The sequence below is a fragment of the Vanellus vanellus genome (assembly GCF_965231255.1).
Source record: "Vanellus vanellus genome assembly, chromosome: 11".
In the NCBI taxonomy this organism is placed as follows: Eukaryota; Metazoa; Chordata; class Aves; order Charadriiformes; family Charadriidae; genus Vanellus; species Vanellus vanellus.
The window spans coordinates 10,510,239-10,537,648 of NC_138916.1; the positions used below are offsets into that span (position 1 = coordinate 10,510,239).

A 27,410-nucleotide genomic window follows, 5' to 3' on the forward strand; every position below is an offset into this window, starting at 1 on the left:
CAGAAGCAAAGGCAAAAAACAGAGGCGTTCTCTAGTTGTTACCCAGCAAATTGCACTTGAGGCTTTTTAAAAGATAATGTGAAAACAAGCAGTTTTAATAGATTCATCCTATTCTCCTGGGAGTGCTGGAACCGTGATCAAATGTTTAGTTTAGAACTAATGCACTTGCCCATAAGCAGGAATGTACTGGTGTATCTATAGGAGAAAAAAGACACTAGTGAATCTCCATATGTGGAAAAGTCCCGAAAATAAAAGACTGAGTCTTCAACTTAATAAAACAGGCTGGGAGGAGAACAGTTGTTTGCTGTGTGAGGAAAGCTTTTGCGAAGTGTCTTAGTGTGAAGTTTAAGAATAGTCAGGATTAAAAATAGCATGCAGTTGCTTGTTATTTTAAATTTTATTTTACTCAAATGTTTTATTCTAGTTGACAATTAAAAATATTTTGTTTTAAGAAAGCTGTCATTGGTTACGGTTTCTAAAAGGAAAGAAATCCAAAGTACAAGTGGATTCACAGGGTGATTAGCTCACAGAATTCATGAAGAGACGCAGCAGCTATGTTCCACTCCTACTGTGTGAGCATTATGCAGCTCCACTCTGACAGAGATAAGGGGAATAAAACCCTCAAGAAATAAGACAGGGAAATTCAAGCCCTGGCTACTGGACTACATGACTGCGTTAAGGGACATTCCGGTAGGAGGAAAAGGATGAACCTCTTCTCCAATCAGCAGATCCAGCACTGCACTAAACAATGCAGGTCCTTTAAGTGACTTTCTGTGGAGACAAAGTCACAATCTTGCTTGAGTTCTTCCCCTCCCTCGCCATAAAATTATTTCAGACAAAAGACATAAGTCCAGTTTTTGTAAAAACGTGAGTTGCAATGAAGTTGTATCATCACTGCTGAAGAACAGTAATCAAGGACAAGAAGAAAGAAGAGGCAAATTATTCTTCTGGCTGAGATACCCAATAAACTCAGAGGAAGTCTTGACCACTCTTTGGTATAAGACAGAGCTCTCTTCCTGCTCCTATAGGTGATATACAGCCCCTTCAGCTGAACACAACACTTCTCCTGTACTTGCATACTCAACTCATTGGTTTGTGGAATGGACAGGGCCATGTGAGCTATAAATAACCCCTAATTATTTATCGGTGTAGGATTCATTTAAAGCATCGTTTACAGTCTAATGGCCTATCTAGCATGGTACTACTAGTATATGTTGATTAGCAAAATTGTCTTGCTCATAATTAGGCAACGCTGGAAAAGTTTATACACAAATGTTTTACAATCAGTGACTGCCTGGGTAAGAGCTAATAACAATGTTTCAGACCAGGATTAATGTTCAGTGGTTAAAAGCAGATTAAATAAGGCCAGAGTTTTCATTATTAAATATATGGAGCAATATACACTGCTATTCTTGAGTGACAATTTTAAGACTAAATAATGAAGTCAGGCATTCACTGGTGCACTACGTTTTTTCTAGAAACATCTGGCACCATGAATACACCTACAATCAGAAATAAAGAAGCTTTAACTTAATAAGATTATTGTAGACTTGTACTGCAGTATAAACAGTCATTAGTACTTCCTGTTTTGATTATTGTTCAGTATGTAATATGAAAGAAAACGGGTTAGGGAATGACCAAGCGATCTAGCGGACATGCCCCCAAGTGCAAGGCCGTGCCATACTAGAGATCTCTGAGGTAGTTCCAAGTAATATGACACATTGATACAGCATAATACAATGACATGAAGAAATATTAACTTAGCTCCTGGGAACAGGTCTGTTCACTTTATCTGTCTTAATTAGCAGGTCTAATTAACTTCAACAAAATAGTGCCATTTGGTATGGCTACAGTGCTTTTTAGGCAAGCCTGGGGATCTCTGTGTTGCACGTGATAGGTACTCAACGGTATTCTCATACTCACAAAGCTCAGCCCTCCAGTACATACAGTATGCAGCTGCAGTTATTAACATCATTGTCTGTTATGCTGACCAAAGAGCATTTCTAACTCACCTCTTCCTCCAATCATGTCACATTCCACCTTATTGATTATCTGCCAAAGGAAAGTTTATTATTAACCCTGACTGTAATCTCCTTGTCTTTGACCTTACAGTCTCTCTGTATCCCCCATGAGACTACATATGACTCTTTATTCCTCTGGTCTCTGGAAAAATGAGGATGGAATTCATTTGTTGAAATGTGTAAATGCAGAATGAGATTCACTAGAATTAAGAGATTTCATATTCTGATGCCCTGATTAAACCCTGCATTCTGGTGGACGCTGCCCTGTTCTCCCTTCCATAACCTCAGCCCCACCTCCCCAGATCTGCTCAGTAGTCTCCCAGTATTGCTAAGGCTATGCTCTGTCTTAAGGGGAAATTTGTAAATTGTAAAGTTGGAGAGAAAATAGACTTGAAATCTGCCACCAAATGGCGTGACCTTTCTCTGGGCAGCATTAGCCTTTTTTTTTTTTTTTTTTTCCTATGCTGTCTCTGTGCTCAGCATCAACTCATGGACCTGCCTCTTCTCTTTTAAATCACTGAATCAGTTTCTGTTGGGAAAGAGGAATCTGTCAGAGAAACAGGAAGAGGATATCTGCTTGTGCACTGAGGACAACAGCAAACTTAAAAAGCAAACCTACATTAAATGCATAAAATGCTGTAATGACTTTCTTGTTCTTCTATTTTTATAAGGCCTGATACTTCAGAGTCTTAGCTCTGCAGGACTGAGACTGTCTATTGCTGTATTGACACAGCAGCTAATTCATTTCTGGCCTGATCCTGGTCTTGACTTCGGGCCACTACCATAATTAGATTAGCATAATAACAGCAATTAGAATGTTCTTTTTCTAACAGACTGGATAGGTTTGGACATTTGATCTGACCTATTCAACAGTTAGAGATACAAAAGATCTGAAAAAGACATTTCTGAGGACATAGAATAAAAAAGATACTTTTGTAATTGCATGTCTAATCTCAGCTCATTACTCCCTCATTATCTTCTAACCTTTGCATCTTCTTACTTGGAAAGGAAAAGATTTCTTACCGCATGAAGACAGTAACAGATCACCTGCACTGCTGGTGAAATGCTCTCTCTGTTCTTATTTGTTTGTACCATAAATACAGACTGATTTGAGGACCAGACAGTACAAAAATATTAACATGCTATAAGCTTAGATATGCTGGTATAAACTAAATGCCAAACAACAATGTATAGTCTATCACACAAATCGCTTTTGCCTCATGAATAACCTGCAAAGAAGAAGAAAAAAAGGGCCAAATCCAGTGACGTCAGTTCTCAAAGAGAAACATGCGATACCTTCTCCATGCAAAATCTATACAAGAAAATAATCCCAGACTCCTTAGATCAGGAGAAAATTAGAACTGGTTTGGACTTAATTTATTAAATTATTGCATAAAACTTTTAATACTATGCAAAGGCTAAACATTGTTATTAATTTAAAATGGGAGATAAGGTAGAATGAAGTTATGAACCCAATACCAGATTTTAGTACAGTTTTGTTTGCAAGGCATGTCAGCTTGGTACAGTGTAGCCCTGATCTCAGCAGCCATGGAGACCTGAAGTGTGCTTTGGGATGTCCTTTCCTCCCTCACCCAAAAAGCTAGCTTTTTCCCCCCAAAGCAGCCATCTACTCTGTCACATGCTAATATGCTGCTTTGGTATTCAGAGAGACAAGCAGCCGCTGCACCCTTCTCTAGCAAAAGGCCACTGCTCTGGAAGCTGCTGTTCCCCCTGTCTTCTCCATGTCACCACAGCAGCCTCCTATCTAGACTGTCCTGGGCAAGAATCAAAGACGAGAAGGCAGAGAGAGGGGTGTGATGGCTGCTGGCACCTGGCTCGCAGGGCCTACTGATTGCTGTCGCAAAGGAGGGCAGCAGCTCTGCTGCAGAGTAGCGAGTCTCCCAGAGGCAGCTGCAGTGCCATACATCCCCTGATCAGCTATTCCGAACTACTCTCGGGGAAAAAAGGAAAAAGGAATGTATGCTGGATGTTCCAGCATTGGTCTTCTGTTAGAGAATGGAGTTACGACACTCACTTCCTGAATTTAAGCTGATGGGAGTGGCTGGATATATTTGGGAATACATAAGGTGGGAAAAAACAGAAACAGGATCTTGGATAAGCTAATTTAACCATTTTTATCACATCAGCAATCCTCTTGCAAAAGATGATGGACTATTTCATTGTGTCTTGATTGGATGCAGAAAGGAATCAACTTTTGTGTTATAAAGATGCTGCTTCAGGAGATTAATACTAAATTGAATCAGGCAAAGATTGCAATCACAGCTCGGGACACTACTTATGAACAGATGGTAGCCTATGTTAATAACTTGGAAGGCGAGACTGGCATAGCAGAATGCAATGCAAACTCCATTAAAACCATGAGGATCAAGTGTGACCATATTTAAGGTCTTGCTACTAATCTTGTAGAATTCGAAGCAAAAAATTTTATTGCCATTAACAACTGGAGATTATCCATGGAAATTATTAATGATTTAAAAACCAGCAAAGCTGGAGAGAGAAACAGCATGCTGATCTATATTTTTTGACTGGATTTACTGAGGTTCCTGTTTAGGAATGAAACCATAGAAGGTGAAATTATGTATATTTATAATAATTGTAATGAATTTCCATTTCCTTTCATTATTATTTATAAACAGGAACTGTTTCACTACTGATTCTGGAAGCGACTTAGAACTTCTCATGACAAAAATGGCATTTAGTCTCCTCAGAAAGACAGTATCCACAGCAACACAGGGATAGAACCATACACAGGGACTAGTTTAGAATAGATGTACAAAGTCAAGTACCTCCCTACTGAGTCCCCTATAGATCTTTCTGCCGAATTAAGATAACATCATCGATATTTGTTTTCAAGTCCCGATCGCCCAACCATCCACGCTTCATATATTGTATAATTAACTCTTTCTCAAGAGCTTCCTGTTCTATTCTTTACAACCAAGACACAAACCATGGCTTGATCTGAAGCTGCCTTTTGAGTGATCAGTACGCTCTACTTAGCGAATAGAGTGAATTATCTTTCCTGAATTATCTTGTTGCAGTACAGAACATTTATAGTTCAATGGCTAAAACACTACAAGCACTGGGGTGCTCAGGGATGTTTGTATGCAGAGTATAACTATACATTCAAAGTTATGAACGTGTGACAATATAATGGTTATTAGAAATGCTTCTTAATCTGTGCTAGCTATCTATAAGTGCAATCACAACACTGAGTTGCTGAACGGGCAGTTCACCTTCTGATCCTGATTTACAGCCTCTCTGGATATAAGGTTGTTCTCACTAATGTAACTGAGAATATGCTCTAACCCAAAATAGCGGCTTTCACTTGGTTTTCATGCTTCTCAGCTCTTGGTAGCTTTTGACTTCATTGATCACTCTCAAAGGATGATGTCCTGCCTGACATTAGCTTCCTCAAACTTGTACTTCTGATTCACTCTGACATGACTATAGAACAAACACCACCTTCAAATATTAGTTTGAACATCTCTTCTCCTACTCACATCTTAGATTTGATTTCCCATGTCTTCTGATGTCATTCTACATATTATAATCACGGCTCCTGTAATTCATTCTTTCCTTTCTTCCTATCTTTTTCTTCTGCTGCAGTTAGTGTGCAAATTACACATTCAAATAATACAATTAACAAAACAGGAAATGAACAAAATAATTCTTTCATTAATAGCGATTCTAGGCACTCATCTTTTCTCTCTTTTTCCTTATAACCATTCTAGGCACTCATCTTTTCTCTCTTTTTCCTTATCATCATAAAAATCTACAGTATCAAAGTACCACCACACTCATATTGCATTGATTCTGAAGCATATAATATAGACATTAATTTTCAAATATTCCTGTTTTTAAAAAATCCTTTAAGGCTGTTGAGTTGCATCGTTGTTTAAATCTAACCTCGTACTTATTTTCACCACTGGCAGACTTGCCTTGCAGTTAGTAGCAGGCTTGACTGAAGGCAACATGAGTTTTGCTTACCTAAAAATCACAACTAGCTTTTTATGTTACTGTGGAAGTAAAAAAAAATTGGCTAGCACTACAAATCCTCTCTATCTCTGAATAAGATTTTTTTTTATAAAGGATGAGAAAAATTTTATTTTGTTTTTAAAAAACAGTACTCTATATTATAAATAGTTTCACATCATGTTGGGGTTGACCATGAGATTATAAACTGCACTGACTGCTTTACAATTGGTTTCTGATATACTTTTTCTTTACTTCTTTTTTTCTTTCTTTTTTTTTCATTATGGAGAGAAATTCTGTAGAGATTGTATACGTACGAGACAACAATTACGTATCTTACAACGCAAAAAACTAGTTTATTGATCAAATTCCAATTTGATCCATTTAGTTTCCAATTCACCTTAGCTACACTCTAACGGAAACCCTATACTCAGATGGAAACCAAGATCGTCTTGCATTTCTCATATTGAAACCTGTGTACTGGTTTGAAGACCACAACAACCTGAAATCTGTTTAATAGGTAAAGAAAATTGGTGAACTTCAACTAATACCATCATTTTTTGTGCTGCAAAAAAAAATACTAGTTAGAGAGAGTTCTATGAACTTATTTTCAAGAGTCAGGTTTTTAACAATGATCTAAAAGTTTGTGCGAATACATGTATATAAGCTGGCAATATTTCTTTCATTAATTAAGACTATTTCCTTAATTCCTTCTCTTCAGTATTTTTTTTTAAAGTTTCATGTAGGTATTTTTACTTGGTTTTATGCAATAACCATATTTTAATGAGTAGGTTTGAAACCATTAGTTACAGATTATCTGCTATAGAGAAAAGGAATATATCTTATGGTTGATCACAGTACTGTATTAAACAATAAAAGGAAACTGCATTTGATTCTGTTGGAATCAGAATGAATACAACCTGCCTTTTGAACACAAAAAGGTTTAATTATCTGTGTATGCTTTTTCCACAACTTCATTTTGTAGATGTTTTTTACTGGCAAATTAGCCATTTTCAGCTAGTAAGAAAATAATGAATGCCTACAAAGCTCTCTAGCAAGCATATTTGTGGTTTTCTGGACATTGATGATTTTGTCAGATTTAGGTAATAAGAAATAGCATTTCAAGTTACAGTTCTTTTGTCTCCTTCTTCCACAGTAACTTCATTTAGTTGCAGTACAATGATTTTCTTCATTTACAACACTTCGTTTTGACTAACCTATGCAACATCTTAAACAAGTATGTTAGAAAACTCTTACCACCCACAGAAATCTGATGCCCGGTGTGATTTGCAGTGGCAGTCAGTCTTGGTGAACTCTCTAGCGTAATTAATAGTTTGTTCTAATTACCTTCCAGAGCATATTTCATGTCCTGGGCAAACAGAGTCCACATGATTTCAGCACTGATTTTTCCCATGTTCAGCTCTTGCGGGAACCTGCAATCAACCACATTACATCAGTTCACCTGCTGCTAGAAATTATGCTTACAGCTGCACAGCAGAAAGGCAAATATTTCCACAAAATAATTGCCCTAGTATGCACTTACTGTATTTTGTGTTTTGTACAATTATAAGAACCATCCAATCTTCAAATAAAACCTTTCCTTAGTCTATTGTCAGGGGCCTAAGTAAGTAATTAGTTAAATGTTGCACCAATTCCCTCACATGACATTTTAAATCAAGAAGCATTCATCTATCTTGCAGACAACTCTCAACTCTAGATAAATCAGCTTACGAAAAACCTCAAACAGTTGGCTCAGATGTTTAGCAGCTACAGGTTTTCCTTATTTCACTTATTACACTGGAACATAGTGAAGTTGTCTGTGAAGCTATATTGGTTTATACTAGTTGAATCCAATTCACTGTTCGAAAACTTTCACCTTGAAGTACGGATAAAACAGTAAAGAATATAAAGGGTAGAAAAATGCATACTTTTGACTAAAACTTTTAGTTTGATCATCTTTGAAAAACAGTCCTTTTTAGATTTTTTTTTTGCTGTTATCAAGTAAGTATTTTACCACAACTTTTTCATAGATCCCATCTGCTTCATATTCTATGTAAAAGAAAAGCTTTAATCTTCCGTTTGCCATCTTCACCGTTAGCTACTAGTAAAAGCTGACATTTTAGTTTCATATCATGTTTAAAAGAAGAGCTATTTGTCTGTCCTTTTTTTTGTCAAAAAAAAAAAAAAAAAAAAAGCGCGCCTGTCCTTACTGCAGGTGTGGGACTGACATTCATATGAACAGTTCTCAGGGCAGAGAAGCAGACCAAAGCACGTCACACAGCTGGAGAGCAGGAAGTCCTGCACAGAACCTCTGAGCGGTAGGAGAGTTGTTTATACGCCAGCGGTGTAGGGAAAGCCATGCCAATGCACTCGCAGTTCACCACAATGACTACAGAAAATCATTAAAGACTGTATTAAGGAGGAAACACACAGAGCTGTATGGCTTTTGTCTTGCGTTTAGTACACCCCTTTACAGCAGCAGAGAATTTGATCCACAGTATTTTGACCTTTTATTGGAGCACTAATCAAATTCAGAAAGTGTTCTGCAATAATTTTTGTAAAAATGTAAAACAAAATTATTATTGCCAAAGAAAGAATGAGAATTATGTGCACCTTTAAGATAAGAATAATATAATCTAAGTAATGTATTCTTTCCAGAATTCTTTCCAGGGACATATTTGACCCTGATTGTATCTGCAAAGAAAAATTACTTAAACAGCTCATTAACTCTGTCACTTTAATATGAAGCAATCGCTAGCTCAGATCACTGATATGCCTTCATTACGCTAACAGTTGCTCAATTACAGAACTTTGTATTAATTCTGTTAATGCAAAATTAATTGTTGTTCAAAAGCTCAAATGTATTTTAACTATAACTGTCTTAATTTCTTTACCTCCAGTCCAGTCTGCGCGCTCTCTTAGCGGCAGACTTGAACTTTGACAATGTTGCTCTGAGGAAATATTTAAAAGTTGATTTAATACTCACACTGTCTTTTGTCCATAATGCAAAGCTAGCCATGATGCAGGGATGGGTCATTTGTTTGATTAGCGGTATATATATGTGTATACATTTTAACTTGTGAAAACACACGCCCACACAAACTGCAATTAACTTTCCACTATGTTGTTTACATTCCTGTAGTTTGACACAGTACCCTCGATGCATCCCACCAGACTTCAGTTAGGTACCTAAAGTTCATGCCCAGAGACAGCAACTTCTTTGTCCCTGAGAAATATAAAGCTAATGCATAATCAACTGGACAGACCAAAGAAATCCTTCCATCCAGTGCCTAGGGTATGGATATTTGCAATTTTATCATCGCATGGATACATTTTTGTATACATCCCTGCAGGATTGACCGCAGTTTCCATACATCCTCTTTCATTTTACCCAACACGGTGACCTCTTAGCAGGAGATTACTGTGACAAAAATGATCATACAACAGAAAGCCCACTGTATTTTAGTATAAAACTTACTTTTCACATGTAATTAATTTGCTTCGTGCACTTATGATACCTGTAGGTGTATTCATCAGAGACTCAAATAATAATTTTTATTTTGTCCAAAGTAGGTTACTAATGTAATGTGGGCAGTTAACCTAATCAACATTTTCAGCCAGTGAAATTGATTTAACATGCTAATGAACTAGTACCTAATATGCCCGTAGATCTCATTGTGCTGCAATATTAGCCATAAAATACACTTCTCCAAGCATTAACATGCTTGGAAAGGACATCACATAGCTTGCCAGGGTTCAGCTAGACTTTATTTCATTAAAGTTTCCTACAGTATAATGGTGTGACTTCCAGATAATTTAATCCCTATTCAGAAAGTAAAACTAATTGCTTATCACATTATAGCTATAGAATTGAGCTATTTTTACAGAATTTTTGAACAATTTAAGCTGGAATGGACACCTGAAGGTCATCTAGCTTAAAGCAAAGAGAACCTCAAAGTTATGTCAGGTTGCTCAGGGCCTGTACAGCTGAATTCTGACTACCTCCAAACATTAAACTGATACAACCTTTCTGGGCAACATATTTCAGTCTTTGACCCCTCTCACTGTGGGATGTGGATTTGCAGCTGTATAGCCAATATGAGTTTCCCTACCTGAAAACTGTGCTCGTGCCTTTTCCTGTGCACTTCTGGAAGTGGTTTGGCTCTGTCTTTTCCTTATAACACCTCATTGGGAAGCTGAAGAATGCAATCGGCACTGCCCTTAGCTGTGTTTTCCTCCGGCTGTACAAACAGCTCCCTCAGCTCTCCTCACACATCACGCGTTCCATCCCCCTATTCTTCTTGGCTGTCCTCCACTGTAGTTCTCCAGCTTGACAATGTCTGTTCTGTACTGGGAAGTCGAGACTGGAAACAACCATCCAAATGCAGTGTCACAGGTTCTGACCAGAGGGAAGCAATCGCTTCCTTCAGCCTGTGGGCTGTGGTCTTGCTAATGCAGCCCAATGTGTTAGTATGCAAGCTACAACTCACTGCACTAGCAGCTTTATTCATGAGGGTAGCAGGATTTGGTCTCTGCTTAAGGTCCTTAACTTGCTAGAAAGGTAGCTGAGCTTTTCATAGTACTGTATTTTGATTAACATTCTTCTGTTGCATGAAATTTGTTTTATTAACAAATGTCACGGTTTCTAAGATCTCCTTTATCAAAGCCTGAAAAGAGGCAATTAAAAACACCCCTGGAAAAAAAAATATTCTTTGAGATCTCCATAGATTAAAAAAAAAAAATAAATGAAATCCAAACGACCTTTTAATTTCTTATTAAAAATCAAAGAATCACTTGTGTATTTTAAATATAAACCCAAGAGAAACCATTGAAATAGGCATTTTAAAACATGTCAAATTGTCCACAAGTCTCGATTATCCACTTCATTTCCATTTGACAGAGTTCTTATGCAAGTGTGGGAATACTAAAATAGATATCAAGAAAATAAGTTAAAGTTTTGTAGAACTTCAAATAGGCGATTTTTTTTACATACTTTGTTAAATGTAGTGCATCAGAAACAGAAGCTTCCTTCCACACTTCTCCCAAATGCGTCAAAAGTGACGTTCTCCATTCATTTAAACTCCAGTATCCACCAGTGAAGCTGGTTCAGCTTCGCTAATAGTAGCAGAGGTGGTACCATTCAAACAGACTATGGTTTAGCTATTTCTTATACCACATCCCAGACCTTGTGTTGATGGGCACGGAACAAAAGTCCATTGACCTCCATGCTGCTGATAATGCAAGATATCTTCCTCTTTGAGCTACATTACTGTTAGGACTTAAGGTGCAAGCCAGTGACAGTAAATCTCATTACACACCATGATCTGCATCTTCTGCACTGTGTTACACAGATAATGACTTTGCAGATCTCATTTAGAGGAGCAGCATCACTGATTCCAAAACAGGTGTGATGAGGGCAGGCTGACAGACTGTGATTGAAATCTAATGTCAACATACATCAGCATCTCTGTGGTAAGTATGAATGCCAATACAAATTGGTCCTACCAGAGCAAGTACAGAAACCAACTGTAAAATGACAAGCTTGAAAGGAATGTTCCATTTAACTCCACAAGCAGGACTGTTTGTGTGAACAATGTGGGAAATGTCTGCATTATTTCAATGAACATTATGTTCATTTTTGTTGATTTGATTGTTACGAAGGAATCTGTCATGCAGTGACAAGCTGGTTAACGCCTGCAGGACTTTTTTACAGTCTTCATTTTTCTAGGAAAGAATCAAGAACGCTTCTAGTGGTTTACCATCTGCCAGGAGTTACTGGAAAATATTCACAGTATATATATTCAATGTTCACAGTACGCTTCTAGTCTCTGTTACTTGCTGGGTGGTTTGTACCTTTATCTAAGGGAAGGATTGAAAATTGCGTCATGTCTACTTCGCAATTTATACTAACATATCTGGTTTTAATCTTCCTAACTTTTACTATGTCTTTTAAACAATCTACCCCATTGTTAGAATACCATTTGTGCATTTGATTAAGCATATAAGGGCACATGCACAACTTGAGACTGCAGAATACCGATGAAGACTTTATGTATATATGTACTAAGTACAAGTGCAAGCCTTTTTTCCTGTGGGGGAGTGTAATTGGTATGGCTACGGTATGTACCACTCCTGCCATAATTTTCCTCAGAGACAGCTTTATGCATGAGTAGTCACGTTTACTTTAATTTGGTTACTCATGTTTCTAAGATTAGTCATGTAATAGTAATACATAATTTATTATTTGCATTACAGCAGCACTTAGAGGCTTCTGGGAGATTTAAGAAATTACCATGCAGGAACTTTAAAATATGTAATAAAAGAAAATCACTGACCTTCAAAACACACATTTTAAAAAGACATGGCAGACAATGGGGAAGAAGGCAAAGTAGAAATGACTTGCTTAAGATCCTGTGACAGGTGAATGTCAGTCAGCAAGAGAACTTAAGCTTTTGAATCTTCCTTCTGAGCCCTCTTCCCAACCAGGACATGGTTCTAGTTTGCTTTAATATACATACATACATATCAATATATATACACGTACTATTACAGGAATATTCAGAGAAAATGTGAAATAAATTAGAATAGAAAATTCCAGGTGATCAATTAACATTTGATATTTATCTCCAAGTACATGTCTCCAAAAAAGCTTACTCTTCCCTTGCCTCCAGCTTGCACTTTGTCAGAGATGCACTTAGTATGCCATCAGCCATATTTCACTGTCTGAAAGAACCGACAGGCTGCATTTTCAGCGTTTTGAAGAACGCTCACATTAGGATTGTATACAATAAGCAGTAATGTAAACTGCAGAGCAAAACATGACTGAGATTTTATTGACTGTTATTCTTCAGTATTAATTTGTTCAGATGGCTTTGCTTCTAAGTATATTATGTATATTTAATATTTTCAACACCCTCTTAATTTTCTACTTTTAACATCTATACATCTATAGATAAAGAATAATGAAAAAAGCCTAGGCTTGACATTTGCAGCCAGTGTTAAAACTCCTTGGAGGACTCTAAAAATAGTATTGTAAAAAAGAAGACAGCTTCTTACAAGTTCCATGTTATATTACATTCCTTCCTGTTATAATGCTGAAATCACTACTTGAAAACCCTAAGTACAACTTTTAATTTGTGCTATAAATAGTTCTGGCACATCTTGAGTTTGGTTCCAAATGTCAGTAGCAGCAATAATGTTTTTTCAACTGTAATAGATCTTTCTGGCTAAGAATAACGACAGAATAAGCTATATAACTCTATTTGTTTTGCCTAAAAGTGACCTTCACATAGAATACTCAGACACCGCTCAAGAAAGTCATATGTCACAGTTCAAAGCAGTCATCACTGGTTTATATGCATTTGGGGCCACAACTGAAGGCAAATGCCAACATATATCAAAATACACACACATTTGAAAGCAAAAAATAGTCAAAGCATTAAAATATAAAGAAAACATGAATCCTCTAGAAGAGTCTTTTAAATTCACTATATTTAAAAAATTCATAGTCAAATTCTTCACAGACCCAGGTAGTTAGATTAGTTTAGAAGTTCTCTGGTTCTCTGACAAAATACACAACAATTAGAGTCACGTGCAGGGCTGATTCTTCATTTCTTAATAGGTTTGATGTAAGAGAAACTTACAGATGAATGAGCTCAGTGAAAAACAATCCCTCACTAGAGGATTGAAATTATTATTCAATTCCAAATAAGTTACAAGGATTTCTTAGCTTGATTTACTGTTGTGCACAAGATGTTAATGGATGCTAAAGTGGGGCTGGGATTCAAAAACTAATCCAAATAAAGCCAAAGGGTATCCCACGCACTCTGACAAGCTCAAGAGAAAGAGATCAAATCTCCTCATATGGTTGAAAGAGCTGGACTGCATAAGAAGCTAGTCAAATGGTTAGTTGGAACTAAGTTGGATAGTCTAGGGTTTATTTTTGCAAATCAAAGACCATCTCTAAGTTGCGTGAGCTGCAGGCAGAAAAAGCCCTAAGAATTCTTAAAATGGATGGTGACAGAAATGGAAGACAAGGAGCTTACTGGGTGCCATACTTCTGTGCAATGGCTCATCTGGTCATTCTGAGCAAGGAGATGGAACCAATAATCTAGGTACATCTTTATGTAAATAAGCATTGACTCCTATCACATATTTCTTACTCTAATGAAAACAGCATTTCAGGTTCTTGCATTTCAGGTAAAAGGTGGCAAAAAAAAGCAAAGTTATTTCTCTTTTTCCTAAGCTCTATCTTAACTGCACTCCAGAAATGCAATTACCGGAATAAATCCCAAGTCCTCTCTCAGATGAAACTCCTTGAAAGAAACCCAAGAAAGGAATTAGGGACTTAATTGCATTTTGCAAAATCTTTTACCCTACTCGGAGAAGGAGATATAATTAAAGGAACATGAGAGACACATTTGTCAGAAAAGAAGTATGCATCCTAGAATTTCTCCATCAAGTTGGAAGGGCAGTTAATAGCATTCATATAAGGACTAGTTTATACAAACACCTTTTCCTTTTGAGATCATTTGTTCTAACAGGATGATGGTAGCCATGATCTGCTCTCAAAAGCAGAGGCGCTGTAACTCTGGAAGCTGTAAAGCAGTACATAAAGGAGATAGCGTCCTTCAGTCTCCTGCATTATGAGTATCTGCCTAGTACTAATTATTAAGCTCATTATTCTACAATTTGGTTAACACCTCATCCATCATGGTAATGAAGCACAAGTATATCAGTCTACACGTGCTGTCCTTTTGTGCACTGTTAAGCCTGGGATCTAAGAACTATGCATAATGGAAAATTTGGGGTTCTTTCCTGTGTGTGAATCCACAGAAGGATTTGCAAATTTCTGGTGTTGTGGAGTCAATCCTCTTTTTGTTCCCTTTGTCTAAGCATTTAGTAAAATACGTGCTTCCATCATTTTTATACTTTAAGTTAGTTTTTATGGGCTATGTGTATACTTAATTCCAAGTTGTCTCTGAACTTCCTTTCTAAAAGTCATGCTAGTTTCCATACTTATAACAGAGACTGATGGGTATTACACAGCTTTCATTGTTACGGGTATTATGCAACTATCATAGTTATTGTTGCAGTGTATATGAGAAACTAACAAAGCTTAACACACACCAGAAGCACACAAATTTTTCCACATGCTAAAGACTTTCCACACAAGCAACAGGAGCAGCTGCCTTATTAAAGGGAAGTGATAATCAAAGGTAAAATTCTAAAGCATCTATATAAGTAAGGAATTTTGTATTATTTGTATTTTGTCACCTTATTTTTAGGTAAGATGACTTTTCTTTTGCAAACTATTTTGGAATTTGGTCCCTAAGTAGCAAATACCAAAGAAATTTCTCATGCAAACCACTACAAATTACATTTTGTAACCTTGTAAAAGCCATACATTTTAAATTTCTCAGTGAAGCAAGAGGACGACCGTGAGAGTGCTCTATCAGTCATTGCTTCCTCTTGCTACAATTATTTCTGTCTCATAGGCCATAATTTTCCCAGTTTCTCTGTCATTCTTAGAGCAATACTATAAAATCTCAGTTTATCCAAAACATTGCTATTAAAATCGCCTTCCTCACTTGCATGACAGTCTCTAATCCTCAACTTGTATGTCAACCATACAATACTATTTGGTGGAACTTCTTAATAAACAGAATTTGCTAGGTTTTAATGAGAAATAAGTTAACTATTAAGTTGCCTGAACATGATTGTTTCAACATATTTCCAAAAATACTACTTTGCATATAAAAGCTAGCCACTTATGAACGTCTTCTCTCTATTGATTTTAATTAAGCAAAAATTTAATGAAAACTGTTTACACTGGCTAGTTCTAACAAACTGCTATATATAAAAGCACAGATCAATGGAATGAAATAGAACTCAGCTTAAAAGAAAAGGAGAAGAATCAATGTGTGAAGCAAAACATAAATAAACCCCAAAAGCATTTATCCTAGATAGCACTGCATGTCTCTAGTGCAAGCCTAAACTAAGAAATTCCTGTCACAACAATTAAAAATGCTTTTTCTTAATTTGTCCTATTAAATCTGCAGTCTGCAACATTTTAAGAATATCAAAGTCCCTGAACCTCAGATGCACATTCTCAGAACAGCTCATATTCCATACATGGTGGGTCCAGTCTCATTCAGGTGCTAGAGTCTGGTCCTGCGGTGTAAATACACTCATTTTTGTGCTGCGCGTGCAGCAACAGGTCACTGATTCACTAGTTCTTAAAAGGTCTCCCTGATTTTGGAAAACATGCACTTTAAACCTTGAGGAAAGAGTTCATTTATTCTCACTTTTTGTGCTCTATCCTCCACCTATCCAAAGTTTTTATTTTTAACCAAAGCAATGTTCCTTTTCCTGAAGAAAACATAATGGACAAGACAGATACCTTATACAGCCTATATAACTAATCTGGTCTTAAAATGTATGATACATTGCTACATGAGAAAATGACAGCAGATCTTGTGAAAGAACAGAATATTGCTTTGTTAAACAGGATAAAGGTCACAATTTTAATGAAATAAGTGATATTCATAGGCTTCATTGATAATGGGGAATATCACTGAATCAAGACATAAAACACGTCAGATACACTTTCCATTATCAAAGACACATTCTAGAGTTAGCCAATTTATTATATAGTTCACCTGAATTTTTTACTTCCTGCCACGCTTTTGGTTTGTATTTTTTCCCCACTAACATATATTTCATAACTCACAGGTTATAGTTATGATGTTTCTTCAATATAAGTTACTACCCTTGACCCCGTGGATTTATTAAGTATTCCAGCTCCTGAAGCATGAGGAAATCTGCTCCAGCAGATTTCACGTGCGAGTTCTTTCCACACTATGGAATGGTGAAGGAATGCGTGAAACCTCTTGGAGTCTTGCTTTTACAGCAGCTCTGATCATTTCCATTTCCAAACATTCAGTATCATTTGCCATTCTGTGTTGGCAACAACATCTTTCAGTTAGGTTCCTTGCCCTGTGTTAGCCTCCTTTAACTTCTGAATGCCCAGATCATATTTCAACTAAACACCATGTTCACCGCAAAGAGAACTCAGTCCCATTGTATTAATTTTTTCTTTGCTCTTTTATTTTCTTTTGCAATGTTTAATCTATCTTGACTTTTTAAATTTTAAGCTAATGCTTTCTGACTTCCAAAATTTAACTCCTAATCATATAACTTTTTTTTCCCACTTCATGTAGGCTGTTTTTTATCCTAACATACCCTTTCACAGTTGGGTAGTCACTGAGTCTTCTCCAAGAAGATAGTGCTGACATTGCTGCAAGTTCTTATCTCTAATTGCAAATACAAGTTCCTAAGAGATTTTGCAATACTATTTCACATTCGGGTACTTTCTCTAAGTATCTTTGATCAGCTCTTCTGAAGCACCATTTATGCTTTCTTTACCCAACTAACAAAAGGTATCACTTCTTGGTTCTTCAGTGAATCAGATAATATTGTGGGTATCCAACCCTGGTAATCTCAGACAACATTAATATAATTTGTTCTTGAATGATAGCTATGATTTTTATTTTTCTTTCAAAATGTGATTTTTAGCTTCAGACAAAGACTGAAAATTTCAAGGGCTAGCTAAGACAGTATTTCAATATGCTCTGCAGGAGTCACCAAAACACAGTACTAAAAAGTACAAAAGAAGTACTTCTACCCAGTGTAGTACTAAAAAAGTCCTTCTACCCATATAAAATTGGTAAGGAAGGAGACCAGTACAGACAGTAGGTTGCAGCGAGTGCCCAGACCCTTCTCCTGGAGAAAAGGAAAGTACCTGCAAAAGCTGTACACATGTTGATCTGTGTTGTGGTTTGAGCTTTTATGACAATGGGACATTCTTTGATGACTATAGCCTGCTAGGGATGGATGGGATCCACCTGTCTAGAAGAGGCAAGGGAATGTTTGGCAGCAGGCTGGCCAACTTGGTGAGGCAGGCTTTAAACCGAAGGACTCTGGTCTAGTGGAAGGTGTCCCTGCCCATGGTGGGGGGGCTGGAACTAGATGATCTTCAAGGTCCCTTCAAACCCAAACCATTCTATGATTCTATGACCTGGGAGGGCAGGGTCCAAAGTGGTGATGCTCATGCCACTGCAACCAACTGGGGAATAAGCCAGACCAACCAGAGCAGCAACAAATGTTCCTTAGCTGCCCCTCAAGATGAGAACCAGAAGACTAACCACCTCAAGTGTATGTATACAATGCGCACAGCCTGGGGAACAAACAGGAAGAACTGGAGCTCTGTGCCAAGTCAGAAAGTTATGATATGACAGGAATAACTGTAACATGGTGGGACAACTCACATAACTGGAGGATCACGATGGATGGCTCTAGGTTGTTTCGTAAAGACAGGCAGGGAAGAAAAGGAGAAGGAGTCGCACTCTATGTTAAGGAGAACCTTGAATGTATAAAATTCAGCTATGGTGATTGTGGAAGCCCTATTGAATGCCTCTGGGGCAAGATCAGAGGGGTCATTTCCAAGGGGGATCTTGCAGTAGGCATCTGCTACTGACTTCCAAACCAAGATGAAAAGGCCAACGAAGCAATATTTGGGTCACTTAAGCAAGCTTCAGGTCAACAGAACCTGGTTGTTATGGGCGACTTCAACTACCCAGACATTTGTTGGAAGAACAATACAGCAGCTCACACGTCATCCATCAAGTTCCTGGAATGCGTAGAGGACTGTTTCCTCATACAGATGCTAGATGTGCCATCCAGGAATGAGGCACTGCTGGACTTGCTACTCACAAACCAAGAAATCCTGCTTTGTAATATCTTGCAGCCTTGGCTGCAGTGATCACAATTTTGAGAAGTTTGGGATCCTGCTGAGCACGCTGAAGGTTAATACAAAGACAAAGGGTTTAGATTTTAGAAGAGCAAACTTCAGCTCGCTCAGAGCTCAGCTAGGAGGGATTCTGTGGGAAGCTTCCATGGAGGATAAAGGAGCTAGCGAGTGCTGGGAGTTTTTCAAGAGCGCTCTCCTGGAAGCGCAAAAACAGTTCATCCCCTTTAAAGGTAAGGGAAGTAGGTGGAGCAAGAGACCCCCTTGGCTTAACTGTGAGCTTCTGAGTCTGCTCAAAACCAGAACAGAAGTGTACCAGAGATGGAAAAGCAGATGAATACCTGTTGAGAACTACAAGGGCATTGCCAGGGCGTGCAGAAATGCAGTTAGAAAAACAAAAGCTCAGCTCAAATTTAGATTGGCAGAGATGTCAAAAACTACAAGAAAGGATTCTTCAGGTATGTAAACAACAAGCAGAAACAGCAGGAAAATATTGGCCCGCCATTAAACAGGAGAGGTGAATTAGTCCCTGATAATGCTGAAAAGGCAGAGGTTCTCAATGCTTTCTTCACCTCCGTCTTTACCAACACCATTGGGCCTCAGGCCTTGGGAACAAAAAATCCAGGTTGATGCACAGACCCACTGCCAGTGAATGAGGAGTTGGTATGCAAACTATTACAGGACCTTGATCCCTACAAATCGATGGGCCCTGACAATATCCACCCGAGGGTGTTAAGAGAACTGGCTGACATCATTGCAAGGCCACTCTCCATAATCTTTGAGAAGTTGTGGAGATCAGGGGACTTCCCAGAAGACTGTAAGAAGGCTAATGTCACCCCCATCTACAAGAAGGGCTTAAAGGAGGATTCAGGAAATTATAGACCCATCAGTCTAAGTTCAGCCCCTGGGAAAGTTATGGAACGAATCCTCCTGGGTGGTCCCACAAGTAGAATGAAGCATGTGATTGGGAAAAGCGAGCATGGATTCACCAAGGACAAATTGTGCTTGACAAACCTGATCACCTTCTATGACAAAGGAACCTGCTTGGTTGACGAGGGGTGAGCGGCACACATTCGCTACCTGGATTTCTCCAAGGCTTTTGACACGGTTCCCCACAGCCTCCTCCTAGAGAAACTGATGCATTACGGTTTAGACAAGTGGTCTTTGTGGTGCCTGGGGCATTGGCTGACAGGCTGCAACCAGAGGGTGGTGGTCACTAGCTCCTTTTCAAACTGGCAACCTGTCACAAGTGGGGTCCCCCAAGGATCGGTACTGGTCCCAGTGCTGTTTATATTAAACATAAGTGATCTGGATGGTGGGATCAAGTGTACCCTGATGAAGTTTGCTGATGACAGCAAACTGGACGGGGAACCAGACACTTCCTGCAGGGTGGCTTTCCCTTCTGAAGACCTGGATAGGCTGGAAGAGCGGGCTAACCAAAACCTGATGAAGTTCAACAAGGACAAGTGTAAGGTCTTGCACCTGGGAAAACATAATCCAGGAGCACAGCACAGGCTGGGATCTACCCAGCTGGGGAGCAGCTCTGTGGAAAGGGACCTGGGGGTCCTGGTAGACAAGCAGCTCAGTATAAGTGAACAGTGTGCTGCTGTGGCAAAGAAAGCCAACAGGATGCTCAGCTGCATCAACAAGGGCATCACCAGCAGAGATAAAGAAGTCATTATCTCACTCTACTCAGTGCTTGTCAGGCCACACCTGGCATATTGTGTTCAGGTTTGGTCCCCACTATACAAAATGATGCAGACAGGCTGGAAAGGCCTGAGAGGATTATGAGGAAAGGCTGAGAGGATTGTTTTTTTTCAGCCTTGAGAAAAGAAGGCTTAGGGGAGACCTTATCACCACGTGCCAGTATTTAGAGTGGCTACAAAGAAGACGGAGACTCCCTTTTTACAAGGAGTCACATGGAAAAAACAAGGGTAATGGGCACAAGTTACTCCTGGGGATATTCCAATTGGACCCAAGAGGAAAATTTTTCACAATGAGAATGATCAGTCATTGGAATAATATCCTCAGGGAAGTAGTGGATTCCCCATCTGGGCCATTGTGTCTAGATTGTGCCAAGAAAGGTTGGATCAGATGACCCTTGAGGTCCCTTCCCACCTGGTATTCTATGATTCTATGAAGTACTAAAGTACTAAATAAGAGTATGAAACACACAGTGTTCACGGAGGAAACAAAACAGATCCTTACATTGCAAAGATGTAAGAATCAGTAAATAACAAATTTAAAAGTCTCACCAGAGCTGCCTTGTTTCTTAAATTTGTATTACAACAACACAGTTGTATTACAAGTACTCTGAGTATATGTGCTATACAATTAAATGGAAAGCTTTTTACTAAAGATGTGCAGAGGCACGAAGTTTAGATCTTGATTTCCAAATGCACAAGCACATTTCAGTTGAAGACTGTTCTTGATTTGTTGTTCCCTTTTTTAGACAGATATTTTATTTTGATAGCAAGTTCTGCTCTCTCACAGTGTGTACAATGCATATTTGACAAGCGCTAGTAAAGTCCTAGATTTGCTAGTGAATCAGGTTCCAATCACATTTTATATTGGTTTAACTAGTAGAATGAGAATTTTACAACTTAAATACCAGACTTCCTATTTTCCCCTCAAACTTGTCAAGTTTCTTATGTCATATAACATCTGCAGGTTACCCACACAACTCCCACTGAATGGTCTGGTACGGTCTTTCAGTTGCTGCTATGCTTGCTGGGCCAAGTATGTCATGTTTCATTTGGATTCATCATCTGATACAGTTCAAACTGCTCTATCACAGCATCTTTTTCGCCTCCAAGGTAGATATAAAAATAGGGTTTCCAAAACTGGTTGAGGAAAAAATTCTGAGCAATATTATACCATTGTGAAAACTCCTATCAGAATGCTTGGAGCTCTCCTGGGGATCTTCAGTAACCTCATTTCTACAACAGGATTCAAATAGTCATAGGCCTGAATGTTCCATTGAGACACTGCGTGGCCATATATTTCTGATAAGGAGCCTTAGTTTTGCTATATTCTTATGTATTCAACTTCTATTTTCCTTTCATTGATTTTCTTTTCTGGGGTAAGTGAGGGGGTAGAGACTATCATTTTTCTCAACAGTTTTTATATGCTACTTTTGTATTAGGAGAAGATTTTCTTTAAAAAAAAAAAAGTATTCAAAGCAACTCTGAAGAGTTTTTCAAATTTTTACACCCACAACCTATTCATCTCTTGCTCTTGGTGCCTCCTATTTCTCAAAGACTCTTTATTCCCCGTGTTCCCCTTTCCACTTCCAAAACAACAGTGAAAATGGGAAAGAAGTCACACACACACAAACTCTCTCCCTTAATCTGCCCCAACTCTGCCCACTCCTGATTCTCTTTTCACATTTTACACAATCATTCAGCTGTACTTTAGGGAATCTCCTAATCGCCTCAAAGGAACTCTGCTCTTTATCCCTTTCCTTTCTCCCTCACATCTGCGTCAGAATATAGTTAGAACAATTTTTAGAACAATTAACCCCCAATTACTCTTGTTTAATTTCAATGAAAAGACTGAAATGAAACACATGTATATATTTGTTCCAGTTAGATGTTTTAAAAAGAGCTTTCGTTAATAGAGGAGCTTCCCACGAAGTTATATAAATGCAGTAAACAGGAAAAGAGTTTTCTTTCCTCTGTAGGGTAAGAATTTGTTCCTTAATAAAGTCAATGCAGGAAATGACTGAACAAAGAGATGTTCATTGCCCAGGACTGAAACAATCCCTCATTTATTTAAAGGAAAGGAAGGAATCAGAAGGCAATGAAGTATCTTTCAACTTCTGGTTATCACCAGGAGTTTCTTTGGTAATTATACTGTGGGTCCATAGAAAGGTACTATACCTTTTATCAACAGACAAGCGCATCTCTATGTACAGAGTGCCTTTCAGCATCTACCCTATTTTGGCTGAAAGAAATGGGCTTGTTCTTGCTTCCCTTCAGACCATTCCATTAAATGCCACTGCAGACACCTCCATTGCTTACCCATAATATGGATATAAGTTTCAATTTTAACTTTTGCATAAGTCATCACAGCTAGACTATGCCCAGATTTTCTAGAATTTCTCTGTAAAATAGCTCCAAAGAGCTAAAAGAGCTAAAACTTTTCCCTAGACCCTCATCATGTCACATTTCAATTAGTGCGACATCCATTTATCCAGAGTTAATATGTGAAATATGTTCCTTTGCACTCCTTCTGTATATTTCATTTTCAAACCCCAGCACTCTATCTCCTCCTTCTGTGTTTATTGATTTGCTCTCTCTTCTCTACTAGTGTATCAACCATACGTTATTCAACTTGTCATGATTATTGATTGTACCTCCCTCATCTGTTACATCTTCAATTCTGAGAAGTCAACTTCTGTCTCTAGTAAGTCCAGGATATCGCTCTCCATTTTATAAATTTTCAAGTTAGCCTGGCTAGGCTTTCTCTCTAGTCAATCAGAAATTTGGAGAGGGTCTTTTTGTGAAGTTCATTATTCTTTTACAAATACATTGCTAAAAATCTATTATAATGCCTAAAAAAGTCTCAGCATGATTTGAACACCTTGGAGCCAAGATACTATAGTAACATTTATACCATTACACAATTTCACTGAACTTTCCCTTCTGTCTATCCATTTAGTTGTCTTACATAATATTTTGCTACTTAACTTTTTGGGATGGTTCATATACCACGTGTCTTTAGTGTTCCTAAAACAAAAAGTTATCTTTCCATGATCAGAGCACTAAGTCTTTATCAAACTACGTCAACGTTATATTCTGTATTTAAAAAAAAAACTCTAGCTAGATTATATTTAAAATACAACTACCGATTAAGGTGTATTTCCTGTCCTTATTTTAAGAAATCCGTGACTCTTGATTTTTATGGGGAAAGTAATTACTTACTGGTTCAAAACAGGTGTATATGCTGTTTTATCTTCATCTATGATGGTGACCATCAGAGTAATAAGCTGTGCCCAGAAATCCAAATTCTTTGTTGTTGGTCCCTGTTCTTCTTTAGGAACTTCTTGTTTCTTACCCTGTTAAAACAAGGTTGAATATATTTTATATTACAGAAATTAGAGGAACTATTATGGGATTTCCTCCTACAGATGATTACTTGGCTGGAAATATTAAGTGACATATTAAGAATCTCCAAAAATTTTGGACAAAGACTGTCCATCCAACTTAGAGTAGATAGTATGACAGACTGTACCTGGCTGTGGAAATATATCAATGCAGTCCAAAGACAGCCAGGTCAGCAAGAAGATCAATAGAGACTTGCTTTTTAGTGCACGTCCACACTTTAATTAAATACATTTTAAAATTCTTTGTTGTGCTGAAACTGAGTGCAGGTAAAATTGTATGCTGAGGCAGAACTTTTATACCCTACATAATAAATACTGAAAAAAAATCAACGACAAGGAACATTTCTTGTTTTGTTTTGGATTATACGTTGAAGTTATTGGGCCTAACTGCTGCTATGCTGTTCACTCTAAATGAAGCAGTGGTTAAATTTCCCTTTATTTTTTAATAGCCAAAATAAAAAAGGCCATTGCCCAATGTATTCTGCACAGAGACTTTCCAGGGACTCATAAATCGACTAGCAGAACCACAAAGTATGTGTTTAAGAGAAGCAGAGGAAAACACTACAAAGTACGAGGGCAAAAAGAAAATCCCTAGACACATAAATATACTAGAAAAAGGTAAATGGGAATATCCAAAAGAGAGGCTTATGAAGGAATTGCCTTGCCAAGGATTTTAAAGCTGTGAGCAAACCCAATATTTTATTTGATTCCTTTTCTATCCATGGAAGTGGAATTTTTGTATACTCCTTGTAAATGAAGAGGACTGCAACCAGACTCACTTCCAAAGCAGAGAAGCTGAGATGCCCCATTACATTTTTGTAACAATCATGAGGAAGGACATGACACCCTGATATGTCATCAGATGGATCACCAACAAGACCCTCCATTCACTAATTAAAAGTTGGTAAGTAAAGGAGTTGGTTTTATTCCCCTTGACTAAAAGCCTGCCATTTGAGCCTTTTCATATAGTTATAAGTACATATTAATATTCACCACTTACAAATTTTATTGACAATTTTATAATTTTTAATCTCATGAAAATGTGCATTTGCAGCTGGATTTTATGTCCACAGTTTTGAATTATGAACTCAGCCTACAGTTTCCTAGACAAAAGTATTTTTCAATTCTTTGCTTGACAGAAGGATCAGATTCCGTATCAATGTCCAATAAATAACTTCATTGCAGAGAACCAAATATGAAAAGAACTATTTTTATCTCTGTAGGGACACATACACACAGAATGTCTGCCACACAGAGGTATGTCTGCACATGCAGGTCTCTTCTACACAGCTGTCAGAGATAGAAAGGGGTCTTTTCACTCAACTAGTAAGTCAGAGAAAATAAACATGCCTATTATCTTGAAAGTTTAAACTTATATTCCCTGCACTTCTCATTTCTAGTCCAAATATGAATACTTCAATGGACCCAGTATCTCTTTGAATAGATAGGACACTATATTAGTGTCATAGTGAACTAATTAAATGTTATCTTAACCTCAATTAACTTTTATCTATTCACAGCATTTAGAATGGCAGAAAGGGAATTTCAACAACACTTAATTGAAATTGGTGATGTGGTCACTGTGGAATATTTTAGAAAAGTATTATTAACGACACTGTTACATACTCAGCTGATCTACAAATGCTGTGGGGTTTCAGTGTCTACAGCAACTGAAATCAAAGGTGAGGCTCAGAAGCAGTTACGATGGATGATGTGACTACTATCACTGGCAATTTACAACCACACATGTGAACAAGAGTGCTTTTCAAAACAGAAATGAATATTGGAGCACTAATGTCACTCACAAGGGCGTTCCTTGGTGTATCATACTTTTACTAAAAGACCTAGTTTCTATATCAAAGATTTATTTATAATACTCAGGATCTAGTGCATATTTAAGCCAAACCAACTGAAAGGCAGCTGTAGAAGACAAAGCCAGTTCACATTTAGCCCAGCACCTTATCCAAGAACTATATTTCACAGAAAAGACCTGCAATAGCATGTAGCTGAGACAGCTTTTCATGATTGTGAATGTGAATCACAGAATGAGAAATTCCATTCTTTAATATAGATAGCAAAACCTAATTGATTTACAAAGTAATAATTGCACAGAGGTGCTTTCTACAAAGATTCTCTGCCACAGAAATCTCTGAAAAATCATTATGATTCTTCAAATTCCCCAGAGAAGGTATATTTTAAATAGCCTCACATTAACCTATGCAGTTTTATGCTCTGAAAGTGCATAGTCTGCCCGTGCCCAGTTGTATTTTCTATTCTTTATCCTAAAATCTAACAAATGGGTTAGAAATGCTCAGAATCATTCAAGTTGTTTCCACATTAATTGTTGTTATTGCTGGCTTTATTATTTATGTGGTTACGTAGTATGCCTCCTTTCACTTTAGGAAATAATACCATATTCACTTACATGGTTACAGTGTATTTACAGTCTATGCAAAATCTGTGGAAAGGATTTTTAAAATACCAAGATTAGATTAGTTTGCACGTAAGCAAAGTATATGCTTACAAAAATTTGCACACAAAATTTCTGGAGTATAAACATAGTTAACTATATGGTCTATTAAGTGGAAAAAGCTTATCTTAATACTAACTTTCTTTTTTCACTCAAGTTGTATCCATTAGAAAGAAACTGCCAGTATAAAAAAATGAACTAAATACCCAATACACCCAATTAGTGCCACATTGACACAAATATAGTGACAAGATGTATGAACCACTGAATGCTGCTCATCATTATAGAGGATAATACCGATAATGAGATTTAAAAAAAATACATCAGAAAAGGTCATGAGGAACATAAATTCTTAATATATCAAGATGACAAAAATCACTAGTTAACAGATACTGTTCACGATTCATGACTTTTTAAAGGAATGACTTTCTGAAGTTGCCTTTCATTTTTGGTGGATACATAATTCACCGAACAGGCTAAAATCACAGATTGCTCTTACAGTAACCAAGAGAGCTTTCAGGAAATATTGATACAAATGAAAGTTTTCCAATTAGCAGAATCACTTTCTTTTTCACTAGCCTTTTCACATAGGAAAGGCTACTTAAAATATCTTGACCCCCTGTAATGCTATTTGGGATGGTAATGCTGTCCACCTGCAGAGAATCGTGAAATGCCATAAGAAGGCACATAGTAGATCCTACACTTAAAAGCTCAGTAACTAACTGGCCAAAGGGAGAATAGTGATATTCCTAAAGAGCAGCTGTTGGCAGATCAAACAAACAATAATCCCAGATGATGTCTCACCACTGAGACATGACAATACTGGTTTTTATATGCTCACGTTAATTGACTTGGTTACTTCTTGTCTTTAGGATGACTCTAAAGTTGTAGCATACCATACATCCTTTACCATACAAAAATGTGAAGCAACAAAATGGAAGTGGCAAACATATATAATGAAATATACTTTAGAAAAATGGACTACATGAGGAGTAAATGTGATTGCTTGGG

At 37.6% G+C, this 27,410-nt stretch overlaps 1 protein-coding gene across 1 annotated transcript in view; it reads right to left on the reverse strand.

Moving 5' to 3' along the window:
- UNC13C (unc-13 homolog C) overlaps nt 1–27,410 on the reverse strand; it is a gene marked incomplete at its 5' end in the record, with an annotated part of 181,486 nt that overhangs the window by 48,898 nt on the left and 105,178 nt on the right. The window contains 2 exons of the mRNA XM_082488673.1: nt 7,362–7,447; nt 23,748–23,881. Coding sequence (XP_082344799.1) covers nt 7,362–7,447; nt 23,748–23,881 — 220 coding nt within the window. The remainder of the gene's footprint in view (nt 1–7,361; nt 7,448–23,747; nt 23,882–27,410) is intronic.